Here is a 21,453-nt window from a genome sequence, read left to right as displayed (position 1 = left end):
AGAGGGTAACCTGCGGCCGGGGCAAAGAGTACCCTGCGGCCCGGGGCAGAGGGTAACCTGCGGCCGGGGCAAAGAGTACCCTGCGGCCCGGGGCAAAGAGTACCCTGCGGCCCGGGGCAAAGAGTACCCTGCGGCCCGGGGCAGAGGGTAACCTGCGGCCCGGGGCAAAGGGTACCCTAAGGCAGGGACAAAGAGTGTCCTGCAGCCCGGGGGCAGAGGGTGCCCTGCGGTCGGGGCAAAGAGTACCCTGCGGCCCGGGGCAGAGGGTACCCTGCGGCCCGGGGCAGAGGGTAACCTGCGGCCGGGGCAAAGAGTACCCTGCGGCCCGGGGCAAAGAGTACCCTGCGGCCCGGGGCAGAGGGTACCCTTCAGCGCAGTGCCGGGCCTCTGTGACGGATGCTGCCAGCTATACCTAAGTTGCTGTAGATGCTTCTGTTTGCGTCTGGCACCCGGCTTTGCTGGATGTGTACTTTGTTTTTCCTGACCACTGGTGCTGGCAGAGGATCTGAGGAAACCTGCGGGCCAGGGTTTTCCCGCACCAGCCGAATCCCCAGCGCCTGGCACACGCACAAGGCGGGAGTAGTAAGTGGCGCGGGGCTCGGTCGGTGGTGGTGGTAAACATGGCAGAGGCTAGAGGCCCTCACAAAACCGGATATCTGGCCTCTCTTGTGTCGCCAGGGTGCGGCTCCGTGGAGCTCCCTACCCCTCCATCCAACCCACCAAACCTTTCCTGCATCTCTCAACCATTCGACCAAGAGAGACCAGCAGCCATTAAAGTAATGGCGGGTGTGGCCCTGTTAATGATAGATGCCCTCAGCCCACAGGCTCTCGCCCAACCCCTCCCCCCCTCATAACCTCCAGCACCTACAACCCTCTCTCTCTGTAACCTCCTCCAGTCCCTACAACCCTCTCTCTCTGTAACCTCCTCCAGTCCCTACAACCCTCCCTATCTCTGTAACCTCCTCCAGTCCCTACACCCTCCCTATGTCTGTAACCTCCTCCAGCCCCTACAACCCTCCCTATCTCTGTAACCTCCTCCAGCCCCTACAACCCTCCCTATCTCTAACCCACTCCCTCCAGTCCCTACAACCCTCCCTATCTCTGTAACCTCCTCCAGCCCCTACAACCCTCCCTATCTCTGTAACCTCCTCCAGTCCCTACAACCCTCTCTCTCTCTGTAACCTCCTCCAGTCCCTACAACCCTCCCTATCTCTGTAACCTCCTCCAGTCCCTACAACCCTCTCTCTCTCTGTAACCTCCTCCTGCCCCGACAACCCTCTCTCTCTGTAACCTCCTCCAGTCCCTACAACCCTCCCTATCTCTGTAACCTCCTCCAGCCCCAACAACCCTCCCTATCTCTGTAACCTCCTCCAGCCCCAACAACCCTCCCTATCTCTGTAACCTCCTCCAGCCCCGACAACTCTCCCTATCTCTGTAACCTCCTCCAGCCCCCCAACCCTCCCTATCTCTGTAACCTCCTCCAGCCCCTACAACTCTCCCTATCTCTGTAACCTCCTCCAGCCCCTACAACCCTCCCTATCTCTGTAACCTCCTCCAGTCCCTACACCCTCCCTATGTCTGTAACCTCCTCCAGCCCCTACAACCCTCCCTATCTCTGTAACCTCCTCCAGCCCCTACAGCCCTCCCTATCTCTAACCCACTCCCTCCAGTCCCTACAACCCTCCCTATCTCTGTAACCTCCTCCAGCCCCTACAACCCTCCCTATCTCTGTAACCTCCTCCAGTCCCTACAACCCTCTCTCTCTCTGTAACCTCCTCCAGTCCCTACAACCCTCCCTATCTCTGTAACCTCCTCCAGTCCCTACAACCCTCTCTCTCTCTGTAACCTCCTCCTGCCCCGACAACCCTCTCTCTCTCTGTAACCTCCTCCAGTCCCTACAACCCTCCCTATCTCTGTAACCTCCTCCAGCCCCAACAACCCTCCCTATCTCTGTAACCTCCTCCAGCCCCAACAACCCTCCCTATCTCTGTAACCTCCTCCAGCCCCGACAACTCTCCCTATCTCTGTAACCTCCTCCAGCCCCCCAACCCTCCCTATCTCTGTAACCTCCTCCAGCCCCTACAACTCTCCCTATCTCTGTAACCTCCTCCAGCCCCTACAACCCTCCCTATCTCTGTAACCTCCTCCAGCCCCGACAACTCTCCCTATCTCTGTAACCTCCTCCAGCCCCCCAACCCACCCTATCTCTGTAACCTCCTCCAGCCCCTACAACACTCCCCATCTCTGTAACCTCCTCCAGCCCCGACAACCCTCCCTATCTCTGTAACCTCCTCCAGCCCCGACAACCCTCCCTATCTCTGTAACCTCCTCCAGCCCCTACAACCCTCCCTATCTCTGTAACCTCCTCCAGCCCCTACAACTCTCCCTATCTCTGTAACCTCCCCCAACCCCGACAACCCTCCCCATCTCTGTAACCTCCTCCAGCCCCTACAACCCTCCCCATCTCTGTAACCTCCTCCAGCCCCTACAACCCTCCCCATCTCTGTAACCTCCTCCAGCCCCGACAACCCTCCCTATCTCTGTAACCTCCTCCAGCCCCGACAACCCTCCCTATCTCTGTAACCTCCTCCAGCCCCTACAACCCTCCCTATCTCTGTAACCTCCTCCAGCCCCTACAACTCTCCCTATCTCTGTAACCTCCCCCAACCCCGACAACCCTCCCCATCTCTGTAACCTCCTCCAGCCCCTACAACCCTCCCTATCTCTGTAACCTCCTCCTGCCCCGACAACCCTCCCTATCTCTGTAACCTCCTCCAGCCCCTACAACCCTCCCTATCTCTGTAACCTCCTCCAGCCCCTACAACCCTCCCCATCTCTGTAACCTCCTCCAGCCCCTACAACCCTCCCTATCACTGTAACCTCCTCCAGCCCCTACAACCCTCCCTATCTCTGTAACCTCCTCCTGCCCCGACAACCCTCCCTATCTATGTAACCTCCTCCAGCCCCTACAACCCTCCCTATCTCTGTAACCTCCTCCAGCCCCTACAACCCTCCCTATCTCTGTAACCTCCTCCAGCCCCTACAACCCTCCCTATCACTGTAACCTCCTCCAGCCCCTACAACCCTCCCTATCACTGTAACCTCCTCCAGCCCCTACAACTCTCGAGATCCTAGCGCTCCTCCAATTCCGGCCTCTCGTACATCCCCCGATTTCCATTGTTCCACCATTGGCGGCCTGGGAGATCCGAGGCTCTGGAATTTCCTCCCTAAACCTCTCCAATCCCCCTTTTTCCCTGTCTCTCTGTCAATACACTCCTTAAAAACGTATCTCTTAGACCATGTCTTGGTCGCATGTCCCTCAGATCACCTGAGATGTCTCAGGGTCAAACCATGTCTGACTTACGTGAGGTGTATGTCATAGCTTTCTACTACATTGAGCTTGTAGAAACCCAGTGTTTATAAAACCGGTTTGTAAGGCTGCGCGTGGTCAAGGTGCCAGAAACAACATTATGTCAGTGCGTTGTGTCAAAGGCCAGCGAGGGGTTAACAGTGGGTGGGCGGGGGGGGGGGGGGATGCGGGAAACAAGGATGTGGTCAGAAATTCTTTGAAATACATTGGTAAAAACAGCCGGCTCTGGTGGGAAGTCACGTGACTTGCTGCAACTTGGCCTCATTTGCATGCGGGAGTCCTGCCCCTTCGCACCTTTCTGGGCAAGCTGCAGGAGGCGAGGTGCGATCTGAAACTGCCCTCCCGTCCACGCCAGAGTGCCATCTTTATTTGTGGCTGGGTGGTTGCTAAACTCAACGAGGAGATGGACAGTCAGACTCTCCTAGCCTCTCTTTCAATGGCTATTGGAAAGTTGTTCTCGTTCGATAACACCCCCACTCCACCTCAATCCCAGTAACCCCACCTAACCTGCACATCTTTGGGCATTGGAAGGAAAGCGGAGCACCCGAAGGAAACCCACGCAGACACGGGGAGAACGTGCAAACTCTACACAGTCACCCGAGGCCGGAATCGAACCCGGTTCCTTGGCGCTGTGAGGGCAGTTGTGCGAAACACTGTGCCACTGTGCCGTTCAAACCTGTGGAACTGTTCTGGGTGAATGTCCCTCCGCGCGCACCCCTCCAGAGGCCACAACATCATGTGCGGAGCTCCGAAATGGACGCACACCAGCCAAGGCCCACCAGAGTTTTACGAAAGGCTTTGCTTTTATTACTCCGCACTCAGGACCTGGTAATCATTTTGGCCGCAGCGGCCAGTTCTCCCCCCGTATCCACCTCTCTCTCAGCACACCACTCACCTGTCCTCAGCTAGCGGCGGGAGAGGGGAGTAGTGTAAGTGTGTGTGTGGGATGCGTGGTGTGTGTTGCATGGTGTGTGTGTGTGTGTGCGGTGTCTCGTGCGTTGTGTGTGTGTGCGCGTGTGGTGTCTGTGCATGTGGTGTGTATGTGCGTGGTGTGTGTGTGCATGGCGTGTGCGCGTGTGTGCATGGCGTGTGCGCGTGTGCTTGGTGTGTGTGCATGGTGTGTGTGCGTATGGTGTGCAGTGTGTGTGCATGGCGTGTGTGTGTGTGCATGGTGTGTGTGTGTGTGTGCATGGCGTGTGCGCGTGTGTGCATGGCGTGTGCGCGTGTGTGCATGGCGTGTGCGTGGCGTGCAGTGTGTGCACGTGTGTGCATGGCGTGTGTGTGTGTGCATGGTGTGCGCCTGGTGTGTGTGCACGCCTGGTTGGTGTGTGTGCATGGTGTGCAGTGTGTGTGCATGGTGTGTGCACGTGTGTGCATGGCGTGTGCGCGTGTGTGTGTGTGTGCATGGTGTGCGCCTGGTGTGTGTGTGCATGGTGTGCGCCTGGTGTGTGTGTGCGCGCCTGGTGTGTGTGCATGGTGTGTGTGTGTGTGCATGGTGTGTGTGTGTGTGTTTATCTTGAGCGTTTGACCGTGGTTTCCTCTTTCTCTGGAACTCGAGGTTGCAGATGATGGATTCTTAGAAGTTGGTTCAGAGGCTCACCAAGCAGGATCTGTGACCTGGTCCCTGCTCAATGAGGGGTGCGCCAGGCTTTACATGGGTAACCCCTGGCAGTCTGTCAATATTTACAGGGGGGTTCCCGGAGAGTGTGTCAGTATTTACAGGGGTGCCTCGGGGAGTGTGTCAATATTTACAGGGGTGCCCCGGGGAGTGTGTCAATATTTACACGGGGGCCCCTGGCAGTCTGTCAATATTTACAGGGGGGTTCCCGGGGAGTGTGTCAGTATTTACAGGGGGTCCTGGGGAGTGTGTCAGTATTTACAGGGGGTCCCGGGGAGTGTGTCAGTATTTACAGGGGGTCCCGGGGAGTGTGTCAGTATTTACAGGGGGTCCCGGGGAGTGTGTCAGTATTTACAGGGGGTCCCGGGGAGTGTGTCAGTATTTACAGGGGGTCCCGGGGAGTGTGTCAGTATTTACACAGGGTCCCGGGGAGTGTGTCAGTATTTACAGGGGGTCTCCGGGCAGTGTCAGTATTAACAGGGGGTCCCCGGGGAGTGTGTCAGTATTTACAGGGATTCCCGAGGAGTGTGTCAACATTTACAGAGGGTCCCGGGGAGTGTGTCAGTATTTACAGGGGGTTCCCGGGGGAGTGTGTCAGTATTTACAGGGGGTCCCGGGGAGTGTGTCAGTATTTACAGGGGGTCCCCGGGGAGTGTGTCAGTATTTACAGGGGGTTCCCGGGGGAGTGTGTCTGTATTTACAGGGGGTTCCCGGGGAGTGTCAGTATTTACAGGGGGTCCCGGGGAGTGTGTCAGTATTTACAGGGGGTCCCCAGGGAGTGTGTCAGTATTTACAGGGGGTTCCCGGGGAGTGTGACAGTATTTACAGGGGGTCCCCAGGGAGTGTGTCAGTATTTACAGGGGTCCCCGGGGAGTGTCAATATTTACAGGGGGTCCCGGGGAGTGTGTCAATATTTACAGGGGGTCCCCAGGGAGTATCAGTATTTACAGGGGGTCCCCGGGGAGTCTGTCAGTATTTACAGGGGGTCCCCGGGGAGTTTGTCAGTATTTACAGGGGGGTTCCCGGGGAGTGTGTCAGTATTTACAGGGGTCCCCGGGGAGTGTCAGTATTTACAGGGGGTCCCCGGGGAGTTTGTCAGTATTTACAGGGGGTCTCCGGGGAGTGTGTCAGTATTTACAAAGGGGTCCCCGGGGAGTGTGTCAGTATTTACAGGGGTCCCCGGGGAGTGTGTCAGTATTTACAGGGGTCCCGGGGAGTGTGTCAGTATTTACAGGGTGTCTCCGGGGAGTGTGTCAGTATTTACAGGGGTCCCGGGGAGTGTGTCAGTATTTACAGGGGTTCTCCGGGGAGTGTGTCGGTATTTACAGCGGGGTCCCCGGGGGGGGGGGGGGGGGGGGGAGTGTGTCAGTATTTACAGGGGAGTCCCCGGGGAGTGTGTCAGTATTTACAGGGATTCCCCGAGGAGTGTGTCAACATTTACAGAGGGTCCCGGGGAGTGTGTCAGTATTTACAGGGGGTTCCCGGGGAGTGTGTCAGTATTTACAGGGGCTCCCGGGGAGTGTGTCAGTATTTACAGGGGGTCCCCGGGGAGTGTGTCAGTATTTACAGGGGGTTCCCGGGGGAGTGTGTCAGTATTTACAGGGGGTTCCCGGGGAGTGTCAGTATTTACAGGGGGTCCCGGGGAGTGTGTCAGTATTTACAGGGGGTCCCCGGGCAGTGTCAGTATTTACAGGGGGTCCCCGGGGAGTGTCAGTATTTACAGGGATTCCCCGGGGAGTGTGTCAATATTTACAGAGGGTCCCGGGGAGTGTGTCAGTATTTACAGGGGGTCCCGGGGAGTGTGTCAGTATTTACAGGGGGTCCCCAGGGAGTGTGTCAGTATTTACAGGGGTCCCCGGGGAGTGTGTCAATATTTACAGGGGGTCCCGGGGAGTGTGTCAATATTTACAGGGGGGTTTCCCCGGGAGTGTGTCAATATTTACAGGGGGTCCCCAGGGAGTGTGTCAGTATTTACAGGGTGTCCCCGGGGAGTGTGTCAGTATTTACAGGGGTCCCTGGGGAGTGTGTCAGTATTTACAGGGGGTTCCCGGGGAGTGTGTCAGTATTTACAGGGGTCCCTGGGGAGTGTGTCAGTATTTACAGGGGGTTCCCGGGGAGTGTGACAGTATTTACAGGGGGTCCCCAGGAAGTGTGTCAGTATTTACAAGGGTCCCCGGGGAGTGTGTCAATATTTACAGGGGGTCCGGGGGAGTGTGTCAATATTTACAGGGGGTCCCCAGGGAGTGTGTCAGTATTTACAGGGGGTTCCCAGGGAGTGTGTTAGTATTTACAGGGGTCCCCGGGGAGTGTGTCAATATTTACAGGAGGTCCCGGGGAGTGTGTCAATATTTACAGGGGGTCCCCAGGGAGTGTGTCAATATTTACAGGGGTCCCTGGGGAGTGTGTCAGTATTTACAGGGGGTTCCCGGGGAGTGTGTCAGTATTTACAGGGGTCCCCGGGGAGTCGGTCAGTATTTACAGGGGGTCCCCGGGGAGTGTCAGTATTTACAGGGGGTCCCCGGGGAGTGTGTCAGTATTTACAGGGGGTTCCCGGGGAGTGTGTCAGTATTTACAGGGGGTCCCCGGGGGGAGTGTGTCAGTATTTACAGGAGGTCATCGGGGAGTGTGTCTGTATTTACAGGGGGTTCCCGGGGAGTGTCAGTATTTACAGGAGGTCATCGGGGAGTGTGTCAGTATTTACAGGGGAGTCCCCGGGGAGTGTGTCAGTATTTACAGGGTGTCCCCGGGGAGTGTGTCAGTATTTACAGGGGCTCCCCGGGGAGTGTGTCAGTATTTACAGGGGGTTCCCGGGGAGTGTGTCAGTATTTACAGGGGGTCCCCGGGGAGTGTGTCAGTATTTACAGGGTGTCCCCGGGGAGTGTCAGCATTACAGGGGTCCCCGGGGAGTGTGTCAGTATTTACAGGGTGTCCCCGGGGAGTGTGTCAGTATTTACAGGGCGTCCCTGGGAGTGTATCAGTATTTACAGGGGGTCCCTGGGGAGTGTGTCAGTATTAAAAGGGGGGAGTTCCCAGGGAGTGTGTCAGCATAGTTGTGTCTTCCATCTTTATGCTGTGTTCTCTGCCTTGATGCTGAGCATCTGGGCTTCGTGCACTGCGATGGAGGTGCCACTGGGCTGCTGGAAGCCAGCTGTAAGGTTGGGCACCCTTTGGGAGGAGATGGGGTGGGTGCGAGCGTCAGTCACCTGCTGTGACAGAATGCCTCTGTTCCCCTCCCCCTGTGTTTATTGGTGAGCATGTGCAGGCACAGGAGCCAATGTGTTGTCTGCAGCTAACCTGCTTGACGTATCTGTCCGATCTATGAATTATGATGCTCCTTCTCTCTCTCTCTCTTTCTCGTTCAGCTGACCAGGTTTATGGCGATCAAGACATGCACGATGTGGTCAGGAAGCACTGCATGGATTACCTGGTAAGAGCTCCATGTCCCTTCCCACTTTCACCTCCCAACCCCAACACCCCCACCCCACCCCGCCACCTCCTGACTGACCCCACTCCATCCGAATCTCTGGTTGCAGGTGAAGAACGCTGACTACTTCTCCAACTACGTGACGGAAGACTTCACCACCTACATCAACCGCAAGCGGATGAGCAGCTGCCACGGCAACCACATCGAGATGCAGGCCATGGCGGAGATGTACAACCGGCCCGTCGAGGTGTACCAGTACAGCATGGCCGGGGAGGAGAATCTCGGTACGGGATCGTCGCAACCGCCACCTCGGGGTCTCCGGGTCCCCCTCTTGCGCAGTGAGCCTTTGCGGGACTGGAAACAATCGCAACGCGTGCTTGCTATGTAAACATCACTCTGTAATGATGCACCCTGGCCAGTGTGGCAGACATATTTTGCTGCTTGGCAGATTGTGTTACTGTTCAGATGCGCAGTATATTAAATATTTAGCGTATTTGCATGCACCCCCCCCCCCCCACACACACACACATAAGAACTAGGAGCAGGAGTAGGCCATCTGGCCCCTCGAGCCTGATCCGCCATTCAATGAGATCATGGCTGATCTTTTGTGGACTCAGCTCCACTTTCCGGCCCGAACACCATATCCCCGAATCCCTTTATTCTTCAAAAAAACTATCTATCTTTATCTTCAAAACATTCAATGAAGGAGCCTCAACTGCTGCACTGGGCAAGGAATTCCATAGATTCACAACCCTTTGGGTGAAGAAATTCCTCCTAAACTCAGTCCTAAATCTACTTCCCCTTATCTTGAGGCTATGCCCCCTAGTTCTGCTTTCACCCGCCAGTGGAAACAACCTGCCCGCATCTATCCTATCTATTCCCTTCATAATTTTATATGTTTCTTTAAGTTCCCCCTTCATCCTTCTAAATCACACAAAACAACTCTAAATAGTTCTCGCCAAAGGTGGCACGGTGGCACTGCTGCCTCGCGGCGCTGAGGTCCCAGGTTCGATCCCGGTCCTGGGCCACTGTCCGTGTGGAGTTTGCACATTCTCCCCGTGTTTGCGTGGGTTTCGCCCCCACAACCCAAAGATGTGCAGGGTAGGTGGATTGGCCGCGCTAAATTGCCCCTTAATTGTAAAAAAAATAATTGAGTACTCTAAAATTATAAAATGAAAAAATCAATAAATTATTTCCGCCATAGTTTAGCAACCATCTTTCAGAAAAAAGGTGATGATCTAATTGCCTATTCTGTAATTACATTCTCCCCCACCAGTGCTCTAGTTGTTAACTCATTCCCATCTCTGTCTCCCTCTGTCTATCACTCCCTACCCCTTCCCTTCATCACCTGCCTCTCGGCCTCCCTTTTCATAGAACATACAGTGCAGAAGGAGGCCATTCGGCCCATCGAGTCTGCACCGACCCATTTAAGCCCTCGTTTCCACTCTATCCCCCTAACCCAATAACCCCCCCTAACCTTTTTGGACACGAAGGGCAATTTAGCACGGCCAATCCACCTAACCTGCCCGTCTTTAGACTGTGGGAGGAAACCGGAGCACCCGGAGGAAACCCACGCTGACACAGGGCTGTTTAGCACAGGGCTAAATCACTGGCTTTGAAAGCAGTCCAAGGCAGGCCAGCAGCACGGTTCAATTCCCGTACCAGCCTCCCCGAACAGGTGCCGGAATGTGGCGACTAGGGGCTTTTCACAGTAACTTCGTTTGAAGCCTACTTGTGACAATAAGCGATTTTCATTTCATTTCACGTGCCGACTCCACACAGACAGTGACCCAAGCCGGGAATCGAACCTGGGACCCTGGCGCTGTGAAGCCACAGTGCTAATCACTTGTGCTACCGTGCTGCCCAAACCAACTCTGTCGTCTGTCCCCCTCCCTGTCCCTCTCCCTGTCCCTCTCCCATCTCCCTCTCCCTTCTCCCCTCTCCCTTCTCCCTCTCCCCGTCTCCCTCTCCCCGTCTCCCTCTCCCCGTCTCCCTCTCCCCGTCTCCCTCTCCCCGTCTCCCTCTCCCCGTCTCCCTCTCCCCGTCTCCCTCTCCCCGTCTCCCTCTCCCCATCTCCCTCTCCCCATCTCCCTCACTCCCCGTCTCCCTCTCCCCGTCTCCCTCTCCCCGTCTCCCTCTCCCCGTCTCCCGTCTCCCTCTCCCTGTCTCCCTCTCCTCTCTCCCGTCTCCCTCTCCCTCTCCCGACCAACGTCTCCCTCTCCCGTCCCCCTCCCCGCCACCCCCTCGCGCCCCTCTTTCTCCTTCCATGCCTCATGCGCCCCTGCCTCTCCTGCATAGGTGTCTCAGACCACTACCCCACCACCCTTCCTGTCCATCACTCCCTGCCGTCCCACTAAAATAAAGTGATTAACCAGTCAAATCCCCTTGGGGTTGTGCCGGGATCATGCTGTGCCCTTTCTGCACTGCCGGAGGAGTCGCCTTTCCAGAGACTGCATGAAACCGCAGCCCCTGTCTGCTCTCGCAGGTGCCAACCCCACTGTCATGTTTGAGATATGGTGGGAGGAGGGTGGATGGGGAGATGGAGTATGCCCTGGAGCCCAATGCTCACCCCTGAATCAGTGTTAGCTTTATATTGACAAAAGTAAAAGCGGGTGATCGAAGCGCTTTATCGCGATACAGGAAGACAGAGTACTGGGCTAATGGTAAGATTCTTGGCAGTGTGGATGAGCAGAGAGATCTCGGTGTCCATGTACATAGATCCCTGAAAGTTGCCACCCAGATTGAGAGGGTTGTTAAGAAGGTGTACGGTGTGTTAGCTTTTATTGGTAGAGGGATTGAGTTTCGGAGCCATGAGGTCATGTTGCAGCTGTACAAAACTCTGGTGCGGCCGCATTTGGAGTATTGCGTGCAATTCTGGTCGCCGCATTCTAGGATGTGGAAGCATTGGAAAGGGTGCAGAGGAGATTTACCAGAATGTTGCCTGGTATGGAGGGAAGATCTTATGAGGAAAGGCTGAGGGACATGAGGCTGTTTTCGTTAGAGAGAAGAAGGTTAAGAGGTGGTTTAATTGAGGCATACAAGATGATCAGAGGATTGGATAGGGTGGACAGTGAGAGCCTTTTTCCTCGGATGGTGATGTCTAGCACGAGGGGCTATAGCTTTAAATTGAGATGAGATAGATACAGGACAGATGTCAAGGTAGGTTCTTTACTCAGAGAGCAGTAAGGGCGTGGAATGCCCTGCCTGCAACAGTAGTGGACTCGCCAACACTAAGGGCATTCAAATGGTCATTGGATAGACATATGGACAATAAGGGAATAGTGTAAATGGGCTTTAGAGTGGTTTCATAGTTCGGCGCAACATCGAGGGCCGAAGGGCCTGTACTGCGCTGTAATGTTCTATGCTGCTTAGGAGACGGCACTGTGCTCTGGGGCAAAAGAAGTGCTACGTTGACTGTGGAGCGGTGAGGGTGGGCAACGGGGAGGGGGGCCCTGCGCCGGTGAAAGGCCCCGGGAGAGACGCGCGGGCCCCGTTTATTCTGGCGCCGGCGTCCCTCATGGCTCCTCTTTCTCACACTGGCAGAACCAATCAACACGTTTCACGGCATTCACCAGACGGAGGACGAGCCCATCAGGGTGAGCTACCACCGCAACATCCACTACAACTCCGTGGTGAACCCCAACAAGGCCACAATCGGGGTGGGCCTCGGCCTGCCAGCCTTCAAACCTGGCGTGAGTATGGCGCTGGCACACCACCCTCCCTCGCCCATTAGGACATTGTTGTCCCCCCCTCCGCGCATATTCCTCCACTACCGCCACGTTATGCGACCCGTCAGAAGTGCCCCAGTTGCGCCCTGAGGACAGATTGTCAAAGACCCACCTAGTTAGCCCCACTCGCCCATCATGCTTTCTACCTCTTGGGTTCCTAGAACCCTTTGGGGAGCTATTTCAGCTGCAAAATAATGAAGGAGCCACTGTCCCTTGCTGTCGTTTCACCAGCTTCAGTCAGCCTAGCCGAATCGTATCCAAACCGCATCACAGTTTATTGTTATACCTCTTGGGAGTGCAGAGTAGGACTCAGCGGCTGAGATGTTTAAGCTGCTCCCTCCCTTCTAACGCTGCCCAATAAAATCTCATTGCTGCAGCTTAGCAATACTCTGGTCACCTAGAGCGTAAGTGCAAAAACAATAGGCAGGTCCCGCTCAACCCCAGTGCGTGACGGCTGGCTTTGTGACCGCTGTCTTCCTCTATCTCCCACGCCCTCCCTTCTTTTCTGGGGCCACTGAGCGTAACTTGGTGCTAACCTCTCCCTCTCGCAGTCCGCAGACCAATCGCTGATGAAGAACGCCATCAAAACCTCGGAGGAGTCGTGGATCGAGCAGCAGATGCTGGAAGACAAAAAGCGGGCCACGGACTGGGAGGCCACGAACGAGGCCATCGAGGAGCAGGTCGCACGTGAGTCGTACTTGCAGTGGCTGCGCGACCAGGAGAAACAGGCCCGACAGGTGAGGAGGAACCTGCTCACTATAAAATTCTAGCTTTGAGGGCATCACGGTGGCGCAGTGGTTAGCACTGCTGCCTCACAGCGCCGAGGCCCCAGGTTCAATCCCGGCTCTGGATTACTGCCCGTGAGGAGTTGCACATTCTCCCCGTGTTTGCGTGGGTTTCGCCCACAACCCAAATATGTGCAGGGTAGGTGGATTGGCCACGCTAAATTGCCCCTTAATTGGTAAATAATGAATTGGGTGCAGTAAAAATAAAACAAAAACTTCTAGCTTTTATTCAGCATGGTGAGGATTGTTCACTGTGTAACTGTGCAGAGTCGCTGTGTATTCAGGGTGAGGATTGTTCACTGTGTAACTGCAGAGTCGCTGTGTATTCAGGGTGAGGATTGTTCACTGTGTAACTGTGCAGAGGCGCTGTGTATTCAGGGTAAGGATTGCTCACTGTGTAACTGTGCAGCATCGCTGTGTATTCAGGGTGAGGATTGCTCACTGTGTAACTGCCGTGTCGCTGTGTATTAAGGGTGAGTTTTGTTCACTGTGTAACTGCAGAGTTGCTGTGTATTCTGGGTAAGGATTGTTCACTGTGTAACTGCAGAGTCGCTGTGTATTCAGGGTGAGGATTGTTCACTGTGTAACTGCAGAGTCGCTGTGTATTCAGGGTGAGGATTGTTCACTGTGTAACTGCCGTGTCGCTGTGTATTCAGGGTGAGGATTGTTCACTGTGTAACTGTGCAGAGTCGCTGTGTATTCAGGGTGAGGATTGTTCACTGTGTAACTGCAGAGTCGCTGTGGATTCAGGGTGAGGATTGTTCACTGTGTAACTGTGCAGAGTCGCTGTGTATTCAGGGTAAGGATTGTTCACTGTGTAACTGCAGAGTCGTTGTGTATTCAGGGTGAGGATTGTTCACTGTGTAACTGCCGTGTCGCTGTGTATTCAGGGTGAGGATTGTTCACTGTGTAACTGTGCAGAGTCGCTGTGTATTCAGGGTGAGGATTGTTCACTGTGTAACTGCAGAGTCGCTGTGGATTCAGGGTGAGGATTGTTAACTGTGTAACTGCAGAGTCGCTGTGTATTCAGGGTGAGGATTGTTCACTGTGTAACTGCAGAGTCGTTGTGTATTCAGGGTGAGGATTGTTCACTGTGTAACTGCCGTGTCGCTGTGTATTCAGGGTGAGGATTGTTCACTGTGTAACTGTGCAGAGTCGCTGTGTATTCAGGGTGAGGATTGTTCACTGTGTAACTGCAGAGTCGCTGTGGATTCAGGGTGAGGATTGTTCACTGTGTAACTGTGCAGAGTCGCTGTGTATTCAGGGTAAGGATTGTTCACTGTGTAACTGCAGAGTCGCTGTGTATTCAGGGTGAGGATTGTTCACTGTGTAACTGCAGAGTCGCTGTGGATTCAGGGTGAGGATTGTTCACTGTGTAACTGTGCAGAGTCGCTGTGTATTCAGGGTAAGGATTGTTCACTGTGTAACTGCAGAGTCGCTGTGGATTCAGGGTGAGGATTGTTCACTGTGTAACTGCAGAGTCGCTGTGTATTCAGGGTGAGGATTGTTCACTGTGTAACTGTGCAGAGTCGCTGTGTATTCAGGGTAAGGATGGTTCACTGTGTAACTGCAGAGTCGCCGTGTATTCAGGGTGAGGATTGTTCACTGTAACTGCAGAGTCGCTGTGGATTCAGGGTGAGGATTGTTCACTGTGTAACTGCAGAGTCGCTGTGGATTCAGGGTGAGGATTGTTCACTGTAACTGCAGAGTCGCTGTGGATTCAGGGTGAGGATTGTTCACTGTAACTGCAGAGTCGCTGTGTATTCAGGGTAAGGATTGCTCACTGTGTAACTGTGCAGCATCGCTGTGTATTCAGGGTGAGGATTGCTCACTGTGTAACTGCAGAGTCGCTGTGTATTCAGGGTGAGGATTGTTCACTGTAACTGCAGAGTTGCTGTGTATTCAGGGTGAGGATTGCTCACTGTGTAACTGTGCAGCATCGCTGTGTATTCCGGGTGAGGATTGCTCACTGTGTAACTGCAGAGTCGCTGTGTATTCAGGGTGAGGATTGTTCACTGTAACTGCAGAGTCGCTGTGTATTCAGGGTGAGGATTGTTCACTGTGTAACTGCAGAGTCGCTGTGTATTCAGGGTGAGGATTGTTCACTGTGTAACTGCAGAGTCGCTGTGTATTCAGGGTGAGGATTGTTCACTGTGTAACTGTGCAGCATCGCTGTGTATTCAGGGTGAGGATTGTTCACTGTAACTGTGCAGAGTCGCTGTGTATTCAGGGTGAGGATGGTTCACTGTGTAACTGCAGAGTCGCTGTGTATTCAGGGTGAGGATTGTTCACTGTAACTGTGCAGAGTCGCTGTGTATTCAGGGTGAGGATGGTTCACTGTGTAACTGCAGAGTCGCTGTGTATTCAGGGTAAGGATTGTTCACTGTGTAACTGTGCAGAGTCACTGTGTATTCAGGGTAAGGATTGTTCACTGTGTAACTGTGCAGAGTCACTGTGTATTCAGGGTAAGGATTGTTCACTGTGTAACTGTGCAGAGTCGCTGTGTATTCAGGGTGAGGATTGTTCACTGTGTAACTGCAGAGTCGCTGTGTATTCAGGGTGAGGATTGTTCACTGTGTAACTGTGCAGAGTCGCTGTGTATTCCGGGTAAGGATTGTTCACAGTGTAACTGCAGAGTCGCTGTGTATTCAGGGTAAGGATTGCTCACTGTGTAACTGTGCAGCATCGCTGTGTATTCAGGGTGAGGATTGATCACTGTGTAACTGCAGAGTCGCTGTGTATTCAGGGTGAGGATTGTTCACTGTAACTGCAGAGTCGCTGTGTATTCAGGGTGAGGATTGCTCACTGTGTAACTGTGCAGCATCGCTGTGTATTCAGGGTGAGGATTGCTCACTGTGTAACTGCAGAGTCGCTGTGTATTCAGGGTGAGGATTGTTCACTGTAACTGCAGAGTCGCTGTGTATTCAGGGTGAGGATTGCTCACTGTGTAACTGTGCAGCATCGCTGTGTATTCAGGGTGAGGATTGCTCACTGTGTAACTGCAGAGTCGCTGTGTATTCAGGGTGAGGATTGTTCACTGTGTAACTGTGCAGAGTCGCTGTGTATTCAGGGTGAGGATTGTTCACTGTGTAACTGTGCAGCATCGCTGTGTATTCAGGGTGAGGATTGTTCACTGTAACTGCAGAGTCGCTGTGTATTCAGGGTGAGGATGGTTCACTGTGTAACTGCAGAGTCGCTGTGTATTCAGGGTGAGGATTGTTCACTGTAACTGTGCAGAGTCGCTGTGTATTCAGGGTGAGGATGGTTCACTGTGTAACTGCAGAGTCGCTGTGTATTCAGGGTAAGGATTGTTCACTGTGTAAATGTGGAGAGTCGCTGTGTATTCAGGGTGAGGATTGTTCACTGTGTAACTGTGCAGAGTCACTGTGTATTCAGGGTAAGGATTGTTCACTGTGTAACTGTGCAGAGTCGCTGTGTATTCAGGGTGAGGATTGTTCACTGTGTAACTGCAGAGTCGCTGTGTATTCAGGGTGAGGATTGTTCACTGTAACTGCAGAGTCGCTGTGTATTCAGGGTAAGGATTGTTCACTGTAACTGCAGAGTCGCTGTGTATTCAGGGTGAGGTTGGTTCACTGTGTAACTGCAGAGTCGCTGTGGATTCAGAGTGAGGATTGTTCACTGTAACTGCAGAGTCGTTGTGTATTCAGGGTGAGGATTGCTCACTGTGTAACTGTGCAGCATCGCTGTGTATTCAGGGTGAGGATTGCTCACTGTGTAACTGCAGAGTCGCTGTGTATTCAGGGTGAGGATTGTTCACTGTCACTGCAGAGTCGCTGTGTATTCAGGGTGAGGATTGCTCACTGTGTAACTGTGCAGCATCGCTGTGTATTCAGGGTGAGGATTGCTCACTGTGTAACTGCAGAGTCGCTGTGTATTCAGGGTGAGGATTGTTCACTGTGTAACTGTGCAGAGTCGCTGTGTATTCAGGGTGAGGATTGTTCACTGTGTAACTGCCGAGTCGCTGTGTATTCAGGGTGAGGATTGTTCACTGTGTAACTGCAGAGTCGCTGTGTATTCAGGGTGAGGATTGTTCACTGTGTAACTGTGCAGAGTCGCTGTGTATTCAGGGTGAGGATTGTTCACTGTAACTGTGCAGAGTCGCTGTGTATTCAGGGTGAGGATGGTTCACTGTGTAACTGCAGAGTCGCTGTGTATTCAGGGTGAGAATTGTTCACTGTAACTGTGCAGAGTCGCTGTGTATTCAGGGTGAGGATGGTTCACTGTGTAACTGCAGAGTCGCTGTGTATTCAGGGTAAGGATTGTTCACTGTGTAAATGTGGAGAGTCGCTGTGTATTCAGGGTGAGGATTGTTCACTGTGTAACTGTGCAGAGTCACTGTGTATTCAGGGTAAGGATTGTTCACTGTGTAACTGCAGAGTCGCTGTGTATTCAGGGTGAGGATTGTTCACTGTGTAACTGCAGAGTCGCTGTGTATTCAGGGTGAGGATTGTTCACTGTGTAACTGTGCAGAGTCGCTGTGTATTCAGGGTAAGGATTGTTCACTGTGTAACTGCAGAGTCGCTGTGTATTCAGGGTGAGGATTGTTCACTGTGTAACTGCAGAGTTGCTGTGTATTCAGGGTGAGGATTGTTCACTGTAACTGCAGTGCCGCTGTGTATTCAGGGTGAGGGTTATTCACTGTGTAACTGTGCAGAGTCGCTGTGTATTCAGGGTAAGGATTGTTCACTGTGTAACTCTGCAGAGTCGCTGTGTATTCCGGGTGAGGATTGTTCACTGTAACTGTGCAGAGTCACTGTGTATTCAGGGTAAGGATTGTTCACTGTGTAACTGTGCAGAGTCGCTGTGTATTCAGGGTGAGGATTGTTCACGGTGTAACTGCAGAGTCGCTGTGTATTCAGGGTGAGGATTGTTTACTGTGTAAGTGTGCAGAGTCGCTGTGTATTCAGGGTAAGGATTGTTCACTGTGTAACTGCAGAGTCGCTGTGTATTCAGGGTGAGGATTGTTCACTATGTAACTGTGCAGAGTCGTTGTGTATTCAGCGTGAGGATTGTTCACTGTGTAACTGCAGAGTCGCTGTGTATTCAGGGTGAGGGTTATTCACTTTGTAACTGTGCAGAGTCGCTGTGTATTCAGGGTAAGGATTGTTCACTGCATAACTGTGCAGAGTCGCTGTGTATTCAGGGTGAGGATGGTTCACCGTATAACTGCAGAGCCGCTGTGTATTCAGGGTAAGGATTGTTCACTGCATAACTGCAGAGTCGCTGTGTATTCAGGGTAAGGATGGTTCACTGTGTAACTGTGCAGAGTCTATGTGTAGTGTGGGTAAGGATGGTTCACTGTGTAACTGTGCAGAATCGCTGTGTAGTCTGGTATTCTGGGTAAGGATTGTTCACTGTGTAACTGCAGAGTCGCTGTGTATTCAGGGTGAGGATTGTTCACTGTGTAACTGTGCAGAGTCGCTGTGTATTCAGGGTGAGGATTGTTCACTGTGTAACTGCAGAGTCGCTGTGTATTCAGGGTGAGGATTGTTCACGGTGTAACTGCAGAGTCGCTGTGTATTCAGGGTGAGGATTGTTCACTGTGTAACTGTGCAGAGTCGCTGTGTATTCAGGGTAAGGATTGTTCACTGTGTAACTGCAGAGTCGCTGTGTATTCAGGGTGAGGATTGTTCACTATGTAACTGTGCAGAGTCGTTGTGTATTCAGGGTGAGGATTGTTCACTGTGCAACTGCAAAGTCGCTGTGTATTCAGGGTGAGGGTTATTCACTGTGTAACTGTGCAGAGTCGCTGTGTATTCAGGGTAAGGATTGTTCACTGCATAACTGTGCAGAGTCGCTGTGTATTCAGGGTGAGGATGGTTCACCGCATAACTGCAGAGCCGCTGTGTATTCAGGGTAAGGATAGTTCACTGCATAACTGCAGATGTCGCTGTGTATTCAGGGTAAGGATTGTTCACTGCATAACTGTGCAGAGTCTATGTGTAGTCTGGGTAAGGATGGTTCACTGTGTAACTGTGCAGAATCGCTGTGTAGTCTGGTATTCTGGGTAAGGATTGTTCACTGTGTAACTGCAGAGTCGCTGTGTATTCAGGGTGAGGATTGTTCACTCTGTAACTGTGCAGAGTCGCTGTGTATTCAGGGTGAGGAGGATTCACTGTGTAACTGTGCAGAGTCGCTGTGTATTCAGGGTAAGGATTGTTCACTGTGTAACAGTGCAGAGTCGCTGTGTATTCAGGGTAAGGATTGTTCACTGTGTAACAGTGCAGAGTCACTGTGTATTCCGGGTAAGGATTGTTCACTAACTGCAGAGTCGCTGTGTATTCAGGGTGAGGATGGTTCACTGCATAACTGCAGAGTCGCTGTGTATTCAGGGTGAGGAGGATTCATTGTGTAACTGTGCAGAGTCGCTGTGTATTCAGGGTAAGGATTGTTCACTGCATAACTGTGCAGAGTCGCTGTGTATTCAGGGTGAGGATGGTTCACCGCATAACTGCAGAGCCGCTGTGTATTCAGGGTAAGGATAGTTCACTGCATAACTGCAGAGTCGCTGTGTATTCAGGGTGAGGATTGTTCACGGTGTAACTGCAGAGTCGCTGTGTATTCAGGGTGAGGATTGTTCACTGTGTAACTGTGCAGAGTCGCTGTGTATTCAGGGTAAGGATTGTTCACTGTGTAACTGCAGAGTCGCTGTGTATTCAGGGTGAGGATTGTTCACTATGTAACTGTGCAGAGTCGTTGTGTATTCAGGGTGAGGATTGTTCACTGTGCAACTGCAGAGTCGCTGTGTATTCAGGGTGAGGGTTATTCACTGTGTAACTGTGCAGAGTCGCTGTGTATTCAGGGTAAGGATTGTTCACTGCATAACTGTGCAGAGTCGCTGTGTATTCAGGGTGAGGATGGTTCACCGCATAACTGCAGAGCCGCTGTGTATTCAGGGTAAGGATAGTTCACTGCATAACTGCAGATGTCGCTGTGTATTCAGGGTAAGGATTGTTCACTGCATAACTGTGCAGAGTCTATGTGTAGTCTGGGTAAGGATGGTTCACTGTGTAACTGTGCAGAATCGCTGTGTAGTCTGGTATTCTGGGTAAGGATTGTTCACTGTGTAACTGCAGAGTCGCTGTGTATTCAGGGTGAGGATTGTTCACTCTGTAACTGTGCAGAGTCGCTGTGTATTCAGGGTGAGGAGGATTCACTGTGTAACTGTGCAGAGTCGCTGTGTATTCAGGGTAAGGATTGTTCACTGTGTAACAGTGCAGAGTCGCTGTGTATTCAGGGTAAGGATTGTTCACTGTGTAACAGTGCAGAGTCACTGTGTATTCCGGGTAAGGATTGTTCACTAACTGCAGAGTCGCTGTGTATTCAGGGTGAGGATGGTTCACTGCATAACTGCAGAGTCGCTGTGTATTCAGGGTGAGGAGGATTCATTGTGTAACTGTGCAGAGTCGCTGTGTATTCAGGGTAAGGATTGTTCACTGCATAACTGTGCAGAGTCGCTGTGTATTCAGGGTGAGGATGGTTCACCGCATAACTGCAGAGCCGCTGTGTATTCAGGGTAAGGATAGTTCACTGCATAACTGCAGATGTCGCTGTGTATTCAGGGTAAGGATTGTTCACTGCATAACTGTGCAGAGTCGCTGTGTATTCAGGGTAAGGATGGTTCACTGTGTAACTGTGCAGAGTCTATGTGTAGTCTGGGTAAGGATGGTTCACTGTGTAACTGTGCAGAATCGCTGTGTAGTCTGGTATTCTGGGTAAGGATTGTTCACTGTGTAACTGCAGAATCGCTGTGTATTCAGGGTGAGGATTGTTCACTCTGTAACTGTGCAGAGTCGCTGTGTATTCAGGGTAAGGATTGTTCACTGTGTAACAGTGCAGAGTCGCTGTGTATTCAGGGTAAGGATTGTTCACTGTGTAACTGTGCAGAGTCGCTGTGTATTCAGGGTGAGGATTGTTCACTGTAACTGCAGAGTCGCTGTGTATTCAGGGTGAGGATTGTTCACTGTGTAACTGCAGAGTCGCTGTGTATTCAGGGTGAGGATTGTTCACTGTGTAACTGCAGAGTCGCTGTGTATTCAGGGTGAGGATTGTTCACTGTGTAACTGTGCAGCATCGCTGTGTATTCAGGGTGAGGATTGTTCACTGTAACTGTGCAGAGTCGCTGTGTATTCAGGGTGAGGATGGTTCACTGTGTAACTGCAGAGTCGCTGTGTATTCAGGGTGAGGATTGTTCACTGTAACTGTGCAGAGTCGCTGTGTATTCAGGGTGAGGATGGTTCACTGTGTAACTGCAGAGTCGCTGTGTATTCAGGGTAAGGATTGTTCACTGTGTAACTGTGCATTCAGGGTAAGGATTGTTCACTGTGTAACTGTGCAGAGTCACTGTGTATTCAGGGTAAGGATTGTTCACTGTGTAACTGTGCAGAGTCGCTGTGTATTCAGGGTGAGGATTGTTCACTGTGTAACTGCAGAGTCGCTGTGTATTCAGGGTGAGGATTGTTCACTGTGTAACTGTGCAGAGTCGCTGTGTATTCCGGGTAAGGATT

The 21,453-nt window shown here is 52.6% G+C and overlaps 1 protein-coding gene across 1 annotated transcript; it reads left to right on the top strand.

Moving 5' to 3' along the window:
• Positions 1-8,277: 8,277 nt before the first annotated feature.
• LOC140406313 (OTU domain-containing protein 5-like) lies at positions 8,278-12,910 on the top strand. The gene is made up of 4 exons (XM_072494427.1): positions 8,278-8,415; positions 8,522-8,696; positions 11,956-12,104; positions 12,692-12,910. Exons 1-4 carry the CDS (start codon positions 8,314-8,316, stop codon positions 12,908-12,910), a joined length of 645 nt encoding a protein of 214 aa, XP_072350528.1. The 5' UTR covers positions 8,278-8,313.
• Positions 12,911-21,453: the final 8,543 nt, after the last annotated feature.

The sequence above is a fragment of the Scyliorhinus torazame genome, unplaced genomic scaffold (assembly GCF_047496885.1).
Source record: "Scyliorhinus torazame isolate Kashiwa2021f unplaced genomic scaffold, sScyTor2.1 scaffold_465, whole genome shotgun sequence".
In the NCBI taxonomy this organism is placed as follows: domain Eukaryota; kingdom Metazoa; phylum Chordata; class Chondrichthyes; order Carcharhiniformes; family Scyliorhinidae; genus Scyliorhinus; species Scyliorhinus torazame.
Note: the sequence above shows the minus strand (reverse complement) of the source record. Positions and strands in the feature narration are given on the sequence as shown.